Here is a 15,361-nt window from a genome sequence, read left to right as displayed (position 1 = left end):
GGCTCTAGCACCAGAGAACCCAGGAGCTTCAGGAACCAGAGATGAAAGATGATCTTTCTCTCCCAGTTACCTGTATGTACAGAGTTGTCTCTTGTAAGGGAATGGTTTCCTTGGCTTGGCCACTTCTATAAAATCCAAACCACTGCAGGAGGGAGAGAGGAAAAAAAAAAAGGTCAGATACTCAGCACATACTGCCAAATTCATTTGACACTGGCTACCATATCAACAAATATCCCAAAGCTATATATGTAGCTAGCAAGAAGGAAAAATGGATAAGGGGATATCTTAAGTCACTTTGTTTTAAAGGTTAATCCTGAGGGATGAGTTAATCTTCCCAAAGAGCTTTCCATCTCCTCAGAATTTCTGCTTCCTTTTCTTATTGTATACCAATCTTGAAAATCCGTGTGCTGAGGGCTGGGCTCAGCAGTACAGTGCTCACTTAGCACATTGGGGGGGGGGGGCTGGGTTCAATCCTCAGCACCACGTAAAAATAAAGATACTGTGTCCAGGGGCTGGGGCTGGGGCTCAGTGGTGGTGTGCTTGTCTGGCATGTGTGAGGCGCTGGGTTGGGTTCTCAACACCTCATATAAATGAATAAATTGAATAGAGGTCCATCAATAACTAAGAAAATGTTTTGAAGGGAAAAAAAAAAGATATTGTGTCCAACTACAACTAAAAAAAAACAAAATAAAATTTAAGAAAAAGAAAAATCCCTGTGCTGAACTCTAGCCATTCAAAGGTGAATATATGATCTCTTTTTCTAATAAGCTCCCAGTCTAGCAAGGAACAGAGACAATTCATTGTTTAGCAGAGGGCTGGCAAACTTTTCTTTTTATAAAGGCTAGATATAAAATGTTAGAGCTGTATGTTTGGAACTACTCATTGCTGCCATTTTAACACAAAAGCAGCCACAGATAATATACAGATAACAGCTGTATTCCAATGAAACTCCATTTATGGATTCGGAAATTTTACTTTCATGTCATTTTCACATAAAATATACTTTTTAGTTTTTTTCCCAACAATTTAAATCAATAAAGTTCTTAGCTCACAGGTCATTCAAAACTGGCAGGCTGGATTTCGTCCTATAGGCCTGTTTGCCACCCACTGGTGGTCTGAGGCAATGTGAGGAGGGCTTTACTAGGGGCTGGTGATGATATAAAAGAGGAAGCAAATTCTGGGGATAAGGACACCTTCCTAGAGGAAGTAACATTTGCATTTGGCCTTGACAGACAAATAGGAGTTAAGACAGGAAAAAACATTCTAGAAATGAAAAAGCATGAGCAAAGGCATGCAAGAGGGGGAAAAGCTCATGCCAAGTTTGGGGCATTTCAAATACTACAATATGGCTTGATCAAAAAAGTAAATGATATGAAGGGAGATGAAGGTGGAAAGATAGGTCAAAGCCAAATCAAGCCTACATTTAGGAATTTATAAATTCCTGAACCTTTTGGGGGTCATAGATCTCTGAAAATCTGACTAAAATTATAGATCCTTCTCCAGAGAATGCAATCACATACTCTTACATAAAATTCTGGGGTGGAATTCAGGATTACAACCAATTCAGTATTCATTTATGGAGCTCAGAACCACTGCTCTGTACGGAAGTAGGTGGAGCTGGGGATGTAGCTCAGTGGTAGTGTGCTTGCCTAGCAAGCACAAGGCCCGAGGTTCAATCCTGACAACAAAAAACAAAAACAGAACAAAATAACAACTAATGTACGTGGAGAAGACTAAAGGATTTTGCCCAGTAGGCAGCTGTGTTTTAGTGCCACTCTCAGTCCCTGGCATGCTCTGGCCTAAGTAGTACCTCACCTCAGAGTCTACAGGGTCCACAATGGAATCATTGAGGAATTTCACCATCACAAATGTCTTCAGGGCCATGAGGTTTTTTTTGTAGGACTCATTGACACTCTGGAAGAAAGGCCAGCAGCACCTCAGAATCATTACCATCACTTTCCAACAGAGGGATTAAAGCCTCTCAGTGCTTTGTCTTCCTGACCCTGGGCAACAGTTTCATTCCCATGAGCATGGGCTGCTTTTCCAGCTTTCTGCCTAGATTATGCCCTGAGTAGCCTTTTTTTAACCATCTCTTCTGACTGACATGCCACCAACCATGGCAAACAGGTACTATGATGAATCTATATAGACATCAGTCCCATAAGTTAAAGGCTTCTAGCCAGAGAATGCCAAGGAAAAATAAACAGAAAATTCTAGGTTGTTCTTGTTATTCTGGGTTGTTTTCTGTTTATTTTCCCCTTCAAATTTTCTGTTTAAAAAAACAATGAACGGGCTGGGATTGTGGCTCAGCGGTAGAGCACTCGCCTAGTATGGGTGGGACCCAGGTTCAATCCTCAGCACCACATAAGAATAAAGGCATTGTGTTGTGTCCATCTACACCTAAAAAATAAATTTTAAAATAAATAAATAAATAATAAAATAAAAAAACAACGAAAACCCTCAAATGAGCCTAATAAAAATACAACCACCAAGTTACCAGAACCTCCAAAGCCATGCTCATGTCTGGGGCACACTCAGTGCCCTCTGCAGTGTTTCTACTAGGTTAATCTCTTTTCTGAGAAAATCTGCCCTAAAAGGTCCCACTAGGAAGATTCCCTCATGAAGACAGTAGGTATGAATTTCCATATAGCTCAGTCAGCAATCTACTGACCAAAAGGGAAAGGCCATTGGGGAGGAAGGCCTAATAAATTCTAGTCTCCCTGAAAGGAACTTCATCGCATAAGCACTGTCTCCCCAAAAACAGAACTTCTGATTCCTGGGTTCTGCCCAGGACAGTTTGGGTAAATTGTTACTGCTCATTTGCATCTGATGCCCCAAAAAAATGCCAAACTGGGAGCCCAGCTGGGTCCTTACCCGCTCCTGATTTATATCTGCCAAGAAGATGCTGTGGTTGCGGTACACATCCTCCTTTATAGGATCATGCCAATATTCTGCTTGTACCAGGCTACAGGGAGAAAAAGGAATAAAGGTAACTAAGCTGCCTGTCAACATGCCTCAGGCATATGCCAGTATAAAAGCCACCCAAGAGGCTTCAAAAGGACAAAAGACCAGAGTCCCCACTTCTCAGGCCTTATCTCCAGTACAGAAGACAAGACCTCTACCTACAGGACAGTTCATCGACAATACATCTTGCTGAGACAAAGATGGGATATTTAGCATGGTACAGAAAATCCAAAGGATTTAGGGAAATGGTTCATCAATATTTGATTCCTCTATGGCATTAAGCTTTATCACTCTTAAGCCTTCCAGTCATGTTGGCACATGCTGTCCTGTGCCACAGTCCCACATCCCTTACTGTCTTTTGCATCCTACTCATCCTGCAAGACTCACCTCAAACATCACTTTCTGCCCCTTCTCCATCCAGTCATCTCTCTCTCTTCATCTTGCCCTCCTCAAACTAGAATGGAGTGCTAACACATCCCAGTGAGGCTATCAGTAGTAGTAGTTAGAATGACATTCTATAATCTGTTTATAAATTTATTTGTATCCTTTAAATGTTTGGTTTCACTGATCTTTAAAAATTCAATGAACTCTGAACATTTATAAAATACTATTAGTACTGGTCTTGTCATTTTGTTTTAGTATTGCTGTTTCTTACATGTAGAAGTGGTCCTGTCTGTCCCCTACAGGAGCTACAGGGCCTTAAGCTCTGTGGCATACAAGAGATGCTAGGTGGTAAGGATTTGCTGAGTGAAATGGACTGAACTCTGAAAGAAGCTGCCACTGAAAGAGGGTTAGGATTAAGAGGTGTGAGGAGGACTGGGATTGAAGCTCAGTGGTGGAGCACTTGCCTAGCATGTGTGAGACACTGTGTTCAATCCTTAGTACCACATAAAAATAAAAAATGTATAAATATAAATATATATAAAACCCAGCAGCTCAGGAGGCTGAGGCAAGAGGATTGTGAGTTCAAAGCCAGCCTCAGCAACTTAACGAGGCACTAAGCAACTCAGTGAGACCCTGTCTCTAAATAAAATAGAAAAAAAAAGAGCTGGGTTTGTGGCTTAGTGGTTGAGTGCCCAAGTTCAATCCCTGGTACCAAAAAAAAAAAAAAAAGCAAGATAAGGTGGCACACACCAGGGAGGCTGAGACAGGAGGATCATGAGTTCAAAGCCAGCCTCAGCAAAAGTGAGGTGCTAAGCAACTCAGTGAGACCCTGTATCTAATAAAATACAAAACAGGGTTGGGGATGTGGTTCAGTGGTTGAGTGCTGGTCAATCCCTGGTGAAGAAAGAAAAGGAAAGGAAAGGAAAAGGAAAAGGAAAGAAAGAAAAGAAAGAAAGAAAAAGCGGTGGGAGGAGAGGGGAGGCCAGCATAGTTAGAAGAACAAGGGGGAGAGGCAGCTTCAAGAGTGTGTGGGAAAACTATCCCAATGACTTTGGAAACTAAAGTAGGAGGACTGCAAGTTTGAGGCCAGCCTGGGCAATTTTGTGAACATGAGCAAGTTCCTGAGTTCAATCCTCAGTAGTGCGCGCGCGCACACACACACACACACAAATACAAAAAAAGTGGGTGGACAACACACCTCTCAGAAAGGTGACCACTCTTGGCTTACACAGACACTATAAGGGAATGAACACAAAGGTCTTTGGATCTTGCCAGGCAAGGTTTCTGGTGACCCAGAATTCCAGTGAGCGAGGCCTGATGGTTGAGGATGAAAAAAAAGAGTAAGGATGGTAGCCATAGGTCACCTTTTTGCATGAAAAGGAAACAGAGCCACGAAGCGGCAAGGACATTTTGTTTTGTGAGAATCGTGGAGTAGCCAGGCGCAGTGGCACTATAATCCCAGCAGGTCAGGAAGCTGAGGCAGGAGGATCACAAGTTCAAAGCCAGCATCAGCAACTTAGCAAGACCCTGTCTTAAAAAAATTAAAAAGGGGCTAGGGAATGTGCTCAGTGGTTAAGCACCCCTGGGCTCAATCCCTGGTACCAAAAATAATAATAAAATAAATCTTGGTGCAAAGAGTGAAGGGAAGGCCTGAGGATGAATAGGAGCTACAGGTGCTCACAAGGTGGGGCACCAAGGAGGTGGAGGTTCCAAGTACAAAAGGCAGATGGAAAAGGAACACAGGTTTGTACTCATCTCATCTCCTTGTACCACTGAAGGAACACATTCAGACAGGCCAAGTAATAAGCTACATAGCTGGTGTGAATGAAGTTAAGGTAAGAGCTTGAGGGGCTGGGGTTGTAGCTCAGTGATGGAGCGCTTGCCTAGCACATGTGAGGCACTGGGTTCGATCCTCAGCACCACATAAAAATAAATAAAATAAAGGTATTATGTCCATCTACAACTAAAAAATATACAATTAATTAATTAAAAGAAAAAAGATGAGAGCTTGAACCATCAAGTCCACACTCTTGCCAATGCACCATGCTCAAGGGACAGGAAAGGATAGCTCCCCAGGCCAAACTTATCAGACACAGGCTAAAGCCTGCAAGACAAGTCTTTGCCACTTGAGACATGCTCTAGCCATGTGGCTTAGAGATAATAGTAATACTTGTATAACATTTCCCATACCAGGCTTATTCTAAGCTCTTTAGCTATATTAACCTATTTAATCCTCCTATGAATTCCATGGGGCAAATTCTATTATTATCCTCATGTTTCCAAATAAGACAATGATATTCAGAGAGATTGAGGAACCTCGCCAGGATCAGACTACTTGTAAGCATAGAGCCAGAGCAGAGACGCAGGCAGTTTAGCTCCAGATGTCCTGCTCTTCACGACTCCCCTCCACTCTCTTCTGTATATGGGATATAGACAGTACCAGCAGATGTCCCACAGACTTGGGTTGGAATCAGGTTTTTACCTGTCTGAGTTTATAAAAATTAAACAAGGAAAGGTCTAGTGCTACATCTACCCAAGGTATAAAATCAATATAAGATAGTGATATTAGATCTGTTATCATTCTCTTTTGCTCTTTTTCTCCCCTATCCTGAGTTGAGCTATCAGGACAGATGTGGTTCACATTGAGACATGCTGCTCAAGGGCCCAGCTTGAGAGGTAAGGGCCTGAAAGAGGGAGAGCAAAACGCACAGGAAGGTGTGTTGAGATAATATAAAAACTCACTAAGGAAATCCAACTGAAATACTAAGGTGAGTTTTGGTTTTTGTTTGTTTGTCTTTTAATTCTGTAGTACTCAAAATCAAACCCAGGGCCTTGCGCAAAACTAGGCAATCACTCTACCACTAAGCTCCAGTACCCTTAAGATTTCTGGTGGAATCTGACAAAATAATTATAAAATTCAGATGAAACAATAAAAGCCCAAGAATAGCCAAGACTTGAAGAGTTAAGTAAAAGTTGCTATAGTAACTAAAATGGTGTGGTAATGAGGTAGCAATAGACAAATGAATCGGACAGAACAACCCCAAAACAGACTCAAGAATAGAACACACAGGAGGTAGATGAAATGCATAAGAGTAAGAAATAAAATTCAAAAGAATTAGAGGAAATTATGGAATAGAAAAATAGCTTTATGCATTAATCATAAAGATGGATAAATTTGACTGCATCCAAATTAAAAGCCACTGTACTGGTTTATAGCAGTACAACAGTGTGAGTAGAATTAATACCACTAAAAAATGGTTAAAATGGAACCAGGCACACGTTGCACATCAGTAATTCCAACTAGTAGGGAGGCTGAACTAGGAGGATTGTTGAGTTCAAGACCATCCTGGACAACAAAGTAAGACCCTATCCCCCTGCCTCCTCCAAAAGAAAGATTAAAAGACAAATCTTAGGTCATATATATTTTACCATGACTTAAAACAATTAAAAATATACCAAAAAACAATATATACATTAAATGGGTAAATTATAATTATTTTATTTATATCTCAATAAAACTGTTAAAAAACAAACCTGGGGCTGAAGGTATAAGTTAGTGGCAGAGATTGTGTTTAGCATGCAGGAGGCCCTGGGTTCAATTCCCAGCAGCACAATAGCCAAAAAACACAAAACCCTGCTGCGCCAAAAGGCATCATAAACTAAATTGAAAGATGCCACAGGCTGGGAAGAGGTAAGTGTAACATATTAAAAGTCTTAATATTAAAAAAAAAAAAAAGGGTGGGGCTGGGATTGTGGCTCAGTGGTCCACATATGTGAGGCACTGGTTTGATTCTCAGCACCATAAATAAGTGAATAAAACAAAGGTCCATCAACATCCAAAAAAACATTTTTAAAAAATTGTGTATATATGATACAAACCAATGAAAAAAGACAACCCCCACCCCAACAGGAAAATAGGCAAAGGCTATGAATAGGCAATTCACAGGAAGGGAAACCAGAGTGACCAATAAACATGAGCAGATGCTCGACCTGACAGACAATCAAAGACTTGCAGATCAGGATAGTAACCATTCCATGTACATTTGATTGGCAAAAATTTAAGACATAGGATCAAAAATTAATAAGAGCAGTAAAAACAGGAACTCTTATACTCTGTTGGTGAAAATAAAATTTGTACAGCCATTTTGTCAATATTGACTAAAGTTTAAATTGCACATTTTAACAATCACTGTCATGGGGCTGGGGATGTGGCTCAAGCAGTAGCGCACTCGTCTGGCATGCGTGCGGCCCGGGTTCGATCCTCAGCACCACATACAAACAAAGATGTTGTGTCTGCCGAAAACTAAAAAATAAATATTAAAAATTCTCCCTCCCTCCCTCCCTCTCTCTCTCTCTAAAAAAACACAAACATTTAAAAAAAAAAAACAATCACTGTCATAACAGCAGCTGACATACACTGAGTGTTTTCAAGTACTATTCTAAGCACACTATATCTATTTACCTCATTTAATCTTCTCTACAACACATGGGGTATAATTATTGTCCTGTTTCACAGATGATGAAACTGAGGCAGAGTAATAACTTTCCCCAAATTAGCCAATTAATAACTGATAGAGACCTCCTGCCTTTGCCTCTTGAGTTGCTGGATTTATAGGCATGAGCCATGATGCCCAGAATTACTATTATTTTTTAACAGACAGAATATTTCCAGAAAAAGAAGTGGCAAGTTTACTAGTTGAGCACAAAGATGTACAGAAATGCAACAATTGAGGAAAAATACTTTGAAAGAGCCACTGAGGGCAGGGAGGGATGTAAGCCCTGCCAAGCTCCCAGTACACCGGCTGGAGCCAGGGCCTGGGGAAAACCCAGTTAATGACATGTAAAAGTTTGAACTGGGATTGTAGCTCAGTGCTTAGCACGTATGAGGTCCTGGATTCAATCACCAGCACATCCACATAATAAAAGGTGTGTAAAAGCTCTAATTTCCTCTGAGCTGGCTCAGGATGAAAGGCCAAGATGAAGGCCAGACAACAATGGAGTATTCACAATGGCAGGGAGTAGGAATGGGGATAGGAAGGCAGGACGGGGTGACAAGAGAAAACTAGAGGAAAGAGGAGGCCAGGAAGGGCTGACAACATCTGCAAAATGAAAGGGCAGAGTTCACATCTAGGAAGGAGACAACTGTTTTGCTCACACCAGTCCTCACAGCCCCTGCCAGGCCTAGACAGGGGTAGGGCTTGAAAGATGCTTCCTACTAGTTACTGAGTATACCAGGATATCACATTAGCTTTGCTGTTAGAGTCTGTAAACAAGTCAAAATAACACCTGGCATTTTGCCAGGGGAATGTTAGAGTTCGTAAACAAGTCTGGATGGTGCCTGGCAAAGTGTCAGAGGGAGTGGTTTGAGAAGTAACAAAACCGAGCCATTAAGTGTAGAGATTCCTGATTGGTTGACTGATGTATCTAGTTTATGCTAATTAGATAAGCTGTGTGGAATGTATAAATACTGCTCCTGTCCTGCAATAAACAGCTCCTACTCCTGCTGTATCAACGTACACAAGTTATTCGTCACCCCCCCCAGTTATTTTGCTGCAGCCGGACTGCGGCAGATGGTGGCCCGTTACGGGGAGCCCCGGGACACTCGGGGGTAAGTGACGAAAAAAAGCTGCCCGTCCATAGATAGGACGGGGGCAATCTGCTCGTCCCTAGGCAGATAGGGCGAGAGGAAAAATGGCCATTTCAAGAAAATGGAGAAGATTGATACAGTATGTTTGTGTCTTGTTTTGTCTCAGTGTATTGTATTGTCTTTGTGATGAAAATATGGAAGGGGTGAGAAGTAAATTACTAAGGGAAGAAGGCACCCCAGTGGAACCAAGAATAGTTAGGGCATGTGTTGATAAGAGCCCAGGAACTCTAGTCAGAAAGAAAAAGAAAGTTCAGAAGAAGAAAGATTATCAGAAAAAAAGTTGCAGCAAAAGGCTATTACTAAATACTTTTCGTTACCGGAGGGTGCGTGAAGCAGAGAGGCGGCTGCCGAGTGTGCAAGCCGGTCACAGCGCAGCAAGGATTTTCCAAGAGGCGGCGGCGACTGGCCCTTCCCCGCCTCCTGGCCGGGGAGCTGGCTCTTCCACTGCCGCGAGCCCAAATCTAGACCTGACCTGGAGGCACAGTCTCGCAGGCTCTTGCTCCCTGTGCCCAGTAGCAGTTTGAGTCCGGGACACTCCCCAGGGCCATCTGGGGCTGCCCAGGCACTACAGCCAGCAGAAGATGCTACTGGTGTCCCTGATGTTTGGTCATTTTCAATGCCAATAACTAAGCTACAATGGTTCTCCCACACCTGGAAGCTGATGAGTAATGAGCACTATTAATGCTTATTTCAAATGCAAAAAAACCTTGAGATAATGTACTAAATTGTTCAGAAGGTTGTTTTCTTAGTAGAATGCTACAGGATTTTCTTTAGCCATCCGGAGTTCCTGCCTTCGTCCCAGTGCCGGTAAAGACCAAGGTGGAAGAATTTCCAGTGTTGCTGAAAACCGGACGAGACTTCGGCTGAGAAACAGACGAGACTTCGGATCAAGCTAGCTGCCTGCAGAACTTACCTGGACTGTGATTTAAGCTAGCTGCCTGCAGAACTTACCTGGACTGTGATTTACCTGGACTGTGAGTTAATCTATTGAGACACTGCTTTACCTGGACTGAGACAACAAACTGTAATCTACAACAAATTGTAACTCGGTATCTTTGCTAACAGTGTCATTGCTGGTATAATTTTTCCAAGGGCTTCTTGCATGGAGCCATCAATTGGCTTGGTATTGTGGCATTTTGTATCCTCCCTTTCTGTTTGTAGCAGGTTATTTATGGTGTTTCTGTAAAAACCACTATGGTCGTTATTTAAATTAAACAAAAGGGGGAAATGTTAGAGTCTGTAAACAAGTCAAAATAACACCTGGCATTTTGCCAGGGGAATGTTAGAGTTCGTAAACAAGTCTGGATGGTGCCTGGCAAAATGCCAGAGGGAGTGGTTTGAGAAGTAACAAAAGCGAGCCATTAAGTGTGGAGATTCCTTATTGGTTGACTGATGTATCTAGTTTATGCTAATTAGATAAGCTGTGTGGAATGTATAAATACTGCTCCTGTCCTGCAATAAACGGCTCCTACTCCTGCTGTATCAACGTACACAAGTTATTCGTCACCCCCCGGTTATTTTGCTGCAGCCGGACTGCGGCAGATGGTGGCCCGTACGGGGAGCCCCGGGACACTCGGGGGTAAGTGACGAAAAAAAGCTGCCCGTCCATAGATAGGACGGGAGCAATCTGCTCGTCCCTAGGCAGATAGGGCGAGAGGAAAAATGGCCATTTCAAGAAAATGGAGAAGATTGATACAGTATGTTTGTGTCTTGTTTTGTCTCAGTGTATTGTATTGTCTTTGTGATGAAAATATGGAAGGGGTGAGAAGTAAATTACTAAGGGAAGAAGGCACCCCAGTGGAACCAAGAATAGTTAGGGCATGTGTTGATAAAAGCCCAGGAACTCTAGTCAGAAAGAAAAAGAAAGTTCAGAAGAAGAAGGATTATCAGGAAAAAAGTTGCAGCAAAAGGCTATTACTAAATACTTTTCGTTACCGGAGGGTGCGTGAAGCGGAGAGGCGGCTGCCGAGTGTGCAAGCCGGTCACAGCGCAGCAAGGATTTTCCAAGAGGCGGCGGCGACTGGCCCTTCCCCGCCTCCTGGCCGGGGAGCTGGCTCTTCCACTGCCGCGAGCCCAAATCTAGACCTGACCTGGAGGCACAGTCTCGCAGGCTCTTGCTCCCTGTGCCCAGTAGCAGTTTGAGTCCGGGACACTCCCCAGGGCCATCTGGGGCTGCCCAGGCACTACAGCCAGCAGAAGATGCTACTGGTGTCCCTGATGTTTGGTCATTTTCAATGCCAATAACTAAGCTACAATGGTTCTCCCACACCTGGAAGCTGATGAGTAATGAGCACTATTAATGCTTATTTCAAATGCAAAAAAACCTTGAGATAATGTACTAAATTGTTCAGAAGGTTGTTTTCTTAGTAGAATGCTACAGGATTTTCTTTAGCCATCCGGAGTTCCTGCCTTCGTCCCAGTGCCGGTAAAGACCAAGGTGGAAGAATTTCCAGTGTTGCTGAAAACCGGACGAGACTTCGGCTGAGAAACAGACGAGACTTCGGATCAAGCTAGCTGCCTGCAGAACTTACCTGGACTGTGATTTAAGCTAGCTGCCTGCAGAACTTACCTGGACTGTGATTTACCTGGACTGTGAGTTAATCTATTGAGACACTGCTTTACCTGGACTGAGACAACAAACTGTAATCTACAACAAATTGTAACTCGGTATCTTTGCTAACAGTGTCATTGCTGGTATAATTTTTCCAAGGGCTTCTTGCATGGAGCCATCAATTGGCTTGGTATTGTGGCATTTTGTATCCTCCCTTTCTGTTTGTAGCAGGTTATTTATGGTGTTTCTGTAAAAACCACTATGGTCGTTATTTAAATTAAACAAAAGGGGGAAATGTTAGAGTCTGTAAACAAGTCAAAATAACACCTGGCATTTTGCCAGGGGAATGTTAGAGTTCGTAAACAAGTCTGGATGGTGCCTGGCAAAATGTCAGAGGGAGTGGTTTGAGAAGTAACAAAACCGAGCCATTAAGTGTAGAGATTCCTGATTGGTTGACTGATGTATCTAGTTTATGCTAATTAGATAAGCTGTGTGGAATGTATAAATACTGCTCCTGTCCTGCAATAAACGGCTCCTACTCCTGCTGTATCAACGTACACAAGTTATTCGTCACCCCCCGGTTATTTTGCTGCAGCCGGACTGTGGCACTTTGCTAAGGTTAAATTACCTGGAAAGTATAGAAGACATCTTTTGTTTTTATCTAAAAACAATTGTCCCTTGTTTGGGAACTGCGCTTCTCCTGCCCCACCCACTAGTTACAGGGTGGGGAAAGGTTGGTTCATAGGTCCCACATCTTGGGTTGCAGCTAGTAACAGCAGAGGTGGGGACCCGACCTGAATTGGGGCATGGCCCTTCTCTAAGAATCTGAACTGGGACTAAGAGATTATAGCCTTGGGTGAGCGTGATGACACACACATATAATCTCAGCAATGTAGGAAGCTGAGGCAGGAGAATCTCAAGTTTGAGGCCAGCCTGGGCAACTCAGTGAGACCCTGCTTCAAAAGAAAAGGGGTTGGGGATGTAGGTAAGTGGTAAAGCACCCTGGGCTTAATCCCCAGTACTGCAAAAAGAGAGATTCTAGCCTCAGACCAAAATATCTCCTAAACAGAAGAATAAACACTTGAAAGCTGCACAAGGCCACCTATCACCATGTGGTTAGTACAGGGTGGTCTGCATGGCAAGGGAAAAGATGCAGTGATAAAGAGAACTAAGAATAATAGCTAGAAAGAGATGCTTTGGCTCCTGATGGCTCCCATTTCCTGATTTCAGGGCTTCTGAGGCCTTGGGAACCAAAATGTTATAAATTTATTTTTTAATTTACCTTGGCTTGATTTGGTTTCTTTCTGGTAATCAGGATCCTCCCTAATACAAAGGGCAACCTTGGACAATACTGCAGAGAGAAATCCTGTTTCTTTTTGTTATCTTCAGCTCTCACTATCCCCTTTCCCACCACTGAATTTTAGCTACTTGCCTCTTTAGCTCTTATACTGGCCATCTGATAAAATGAGATTTTGCCCATACAAAGACATTTTTAAAAGAAAAAGCAAACAATTCCACAAAATTAGAAAAGTATCCTAAAAGTTAATCTAAATATGAGCTGCTGAAAATTCAGAATGCTTCCCATGGAAACAGCTCAATTTCAGCTCACATGTATAATTCATCTACAATGTCATAAAACACCTCAAATCATTCCTCTTCTCTCACTCCCACTGTCACCACCCGTGTGGACCCATGACCAATACACTCTTACCTAGATTGCTGCAGAGCCCCTAACTGGTTTTCTATTTTTCCTCTAGCCCCCTTACAATCCACAAAGCAATGAAGACTTTCCAAAAACATAAATCAGGTCATGTTAACTTCTGCTTAAAACCCCCCTATGGCTTCCATTCTGTTCAGAATAAAGTCTCAATACCTTATGTGGCCTACAAGTCCTTGCAGACTCTACTTTTTTGTTCAACTTTCCCCATCTTGCACTAAACTGTAGTTACCCTGGCCTAGAACAAGCTAAATTTGTCCTAGCTTCGGTGCCTCTGCCAGCTGTTCTTCTGCCTGGTCCTTCTTTTCTTAAATTCCCTTTCCATCTCATCCTTCATATTCTAGATTCCAGATCTCTTCTCCAAAGACCAATTCTGTCCAAAGTAAGTACTCCCTCCATTACTCTGCATCACAGCATCCTGCTTTTTTCTCATGGTTTTATCCTTGTTATTTAGGGCATCCATATGCCCCTTTCCCCACTAATATGTTACTTCATGAGAGCAGGGACCCCAATATCTTCTTTTCCATGGTATCTGTGAAACCTACAATATCGCAAAGAGCAATAACTCAATATTTGATGAATTTATAAACTGCAACTCAAAGTTAGAGAAAACAAGTTGAGTGCAGTGCTGCATGCCTATAATCCCAGGTACTCTGGAGGTAATGGACACTGAGGTAGGAATAAAAATAAATAAATAAAAATAAATTAATTAATTAAAAGGGCTGGGGATGTTGCTTGGTGGCAGAGCACTCCTGGATTCAATCCCCAGTACTGAAAATAGTAAATAAATAAATAGAAAACAAAAACACTACAATATCTATAAAGGAAACAAAAAACTAAATTAAATAAGTATTTTGAACACAGCACCACTAGTAATAACAACAAAAGTCTGGCCACTTAACATGAACTAAACATTGCACTAAATGTTTTATATCCAGTTTGTTTAATCCTCACAATAGCCCTCTAGGAAAGTACTAATTTCATAGACATCGAAGGAAATGACGCTCAAGTTGCCTAGGGACCCCATAACTAAATGGCGGTAGGACTGAAGCTCTTTATCCACCCCCTGGAAAGCCAGCATGGAAGGTGATTTTTTTCCCCGTTTTTGCATGTCTGAAAAAAAATCCTTATTTTCCCTCACATGTTTAGTGCTACTTGGGGGTTAGCATACAGAATTGTAGGTTGGAAATTATCTTCCCTCAGATTGCACAGATCTGTGCCACTACCTTCTAGTTAGTAGTTTTGCTATTAGGCATGAGCTGCCATCAGGATTCTGACTCCTCCTGTGCAGCCTCAATGGGATCTACTCTTTACCCCTACTGTTCTGAGATTTTACAGTAATATACTTGGTTATAGTTTGGACTTTTTTTGGGGGGTGGGCAGGGTACTGGGGATTGAACTCAGGGACACTCAACTACTGAGCCATATACTCGCCCTGTTTAGAGACAGGGTCTCACTGAGTTGCTTAGCATCTCACTTTTGCTGAGGCTGGCTTTGTACTCGTGATCTTCCTGCCTCAGCCTCCTGAGCCACTGGGATTCAGGCATGCGACACTGCACCCACCTATACTTTAGATTTGTATTGTCCCCAAGACCTATGTATTGATGGCTTGGTTGTCAGTCTAGCAAACTGTCTAGTATTACTTATTCAATAATTCCAAATTTAGGGCTGGGATTGCAGCTCAGCGGTAGAGCATTTGCCTAGCATGTATGAGGCACTGCATTCAATTCTCAGCAATGTATAAAAATAAGTAAATACAAGTATTATGTCCATTTACAACGAAAAAATAAACAAACAAAAAAGACTCCCATTAGTCAGATACTAGCTTCCTAAACTGCTTCTCTAATTTTATCTGTTCTCCCAGTTTCTCTACCTCTGAATTTTTGTTCTAATTTCTAGGAGATTTCCTCAACTTTTCCCATACCCCCCCCCTTTTTTTTTTTGGGTTATTATATTTTTAATTTCTAACAGTTCCATCTTACTCTGTTGATTTTATTCACATTCTAATATCATAAATGCAATCTCTCTGAAGATAATAATTATGGTTATCCAACAGTATCTGTGGGTGACTGGTTCTAAGACCCATACAAAAAGGAAC

The 15,361-nt window shown here is 42.2% G+C and overlaps 1 protein-coding gene across 2 annotated transcripts in view; it reads right to left on the bottom strand.

Annotated features, from left to right (window-relative positions):
* Window positions 1–15,361, bottom strand: part of Ppt1 (palmitoyl-protein thioesterase 1) — a 28,965-nt gene that overhangs the window by 2,861 nt on the left and 10,743 nt on the right. Inside the window, exons 6-8 of one of the 2 annotated variants that reach the window (XM_015485213.2) lie at window positions 2,875–2,965; window positions 1,816–1,914; window positions 71–142 (exon numbers count right to left, since the gene is read on the bottom strand). In XM_015485213.2, coding sequence (XP_015340699.1) covers window positions 71–142; window positions 1,816–1,914; window positions 2,875–2,965 — 262 coding nt within the window. The remainder of the gene's footprint in view (window positions 1–70; window positions 143–1,815; window positions 1,915–2,874; window positions 2,966–15,361) is intronic. The other variant, XM_048815676.1, reaches the window with a different exon arrangement.

This window comes from Marmota marmota, unplaced genomic scaffold (assembly GCF_001458135.2).
Source record: "Marmota marmota marmota unplaced genomic scaffold, marMar, whole genome shotgun sequence".
Lineage (NCBI taxonomy): Eukaryota > Metazoa > Chordata > Mammalia > Rodentia > Sciuridae > Marmota > Marmota marmota.
Note: the sequence above shows the minus strand (reverse complement) of the source record. Positions and strands in the feature narration are given on the sequence as shown.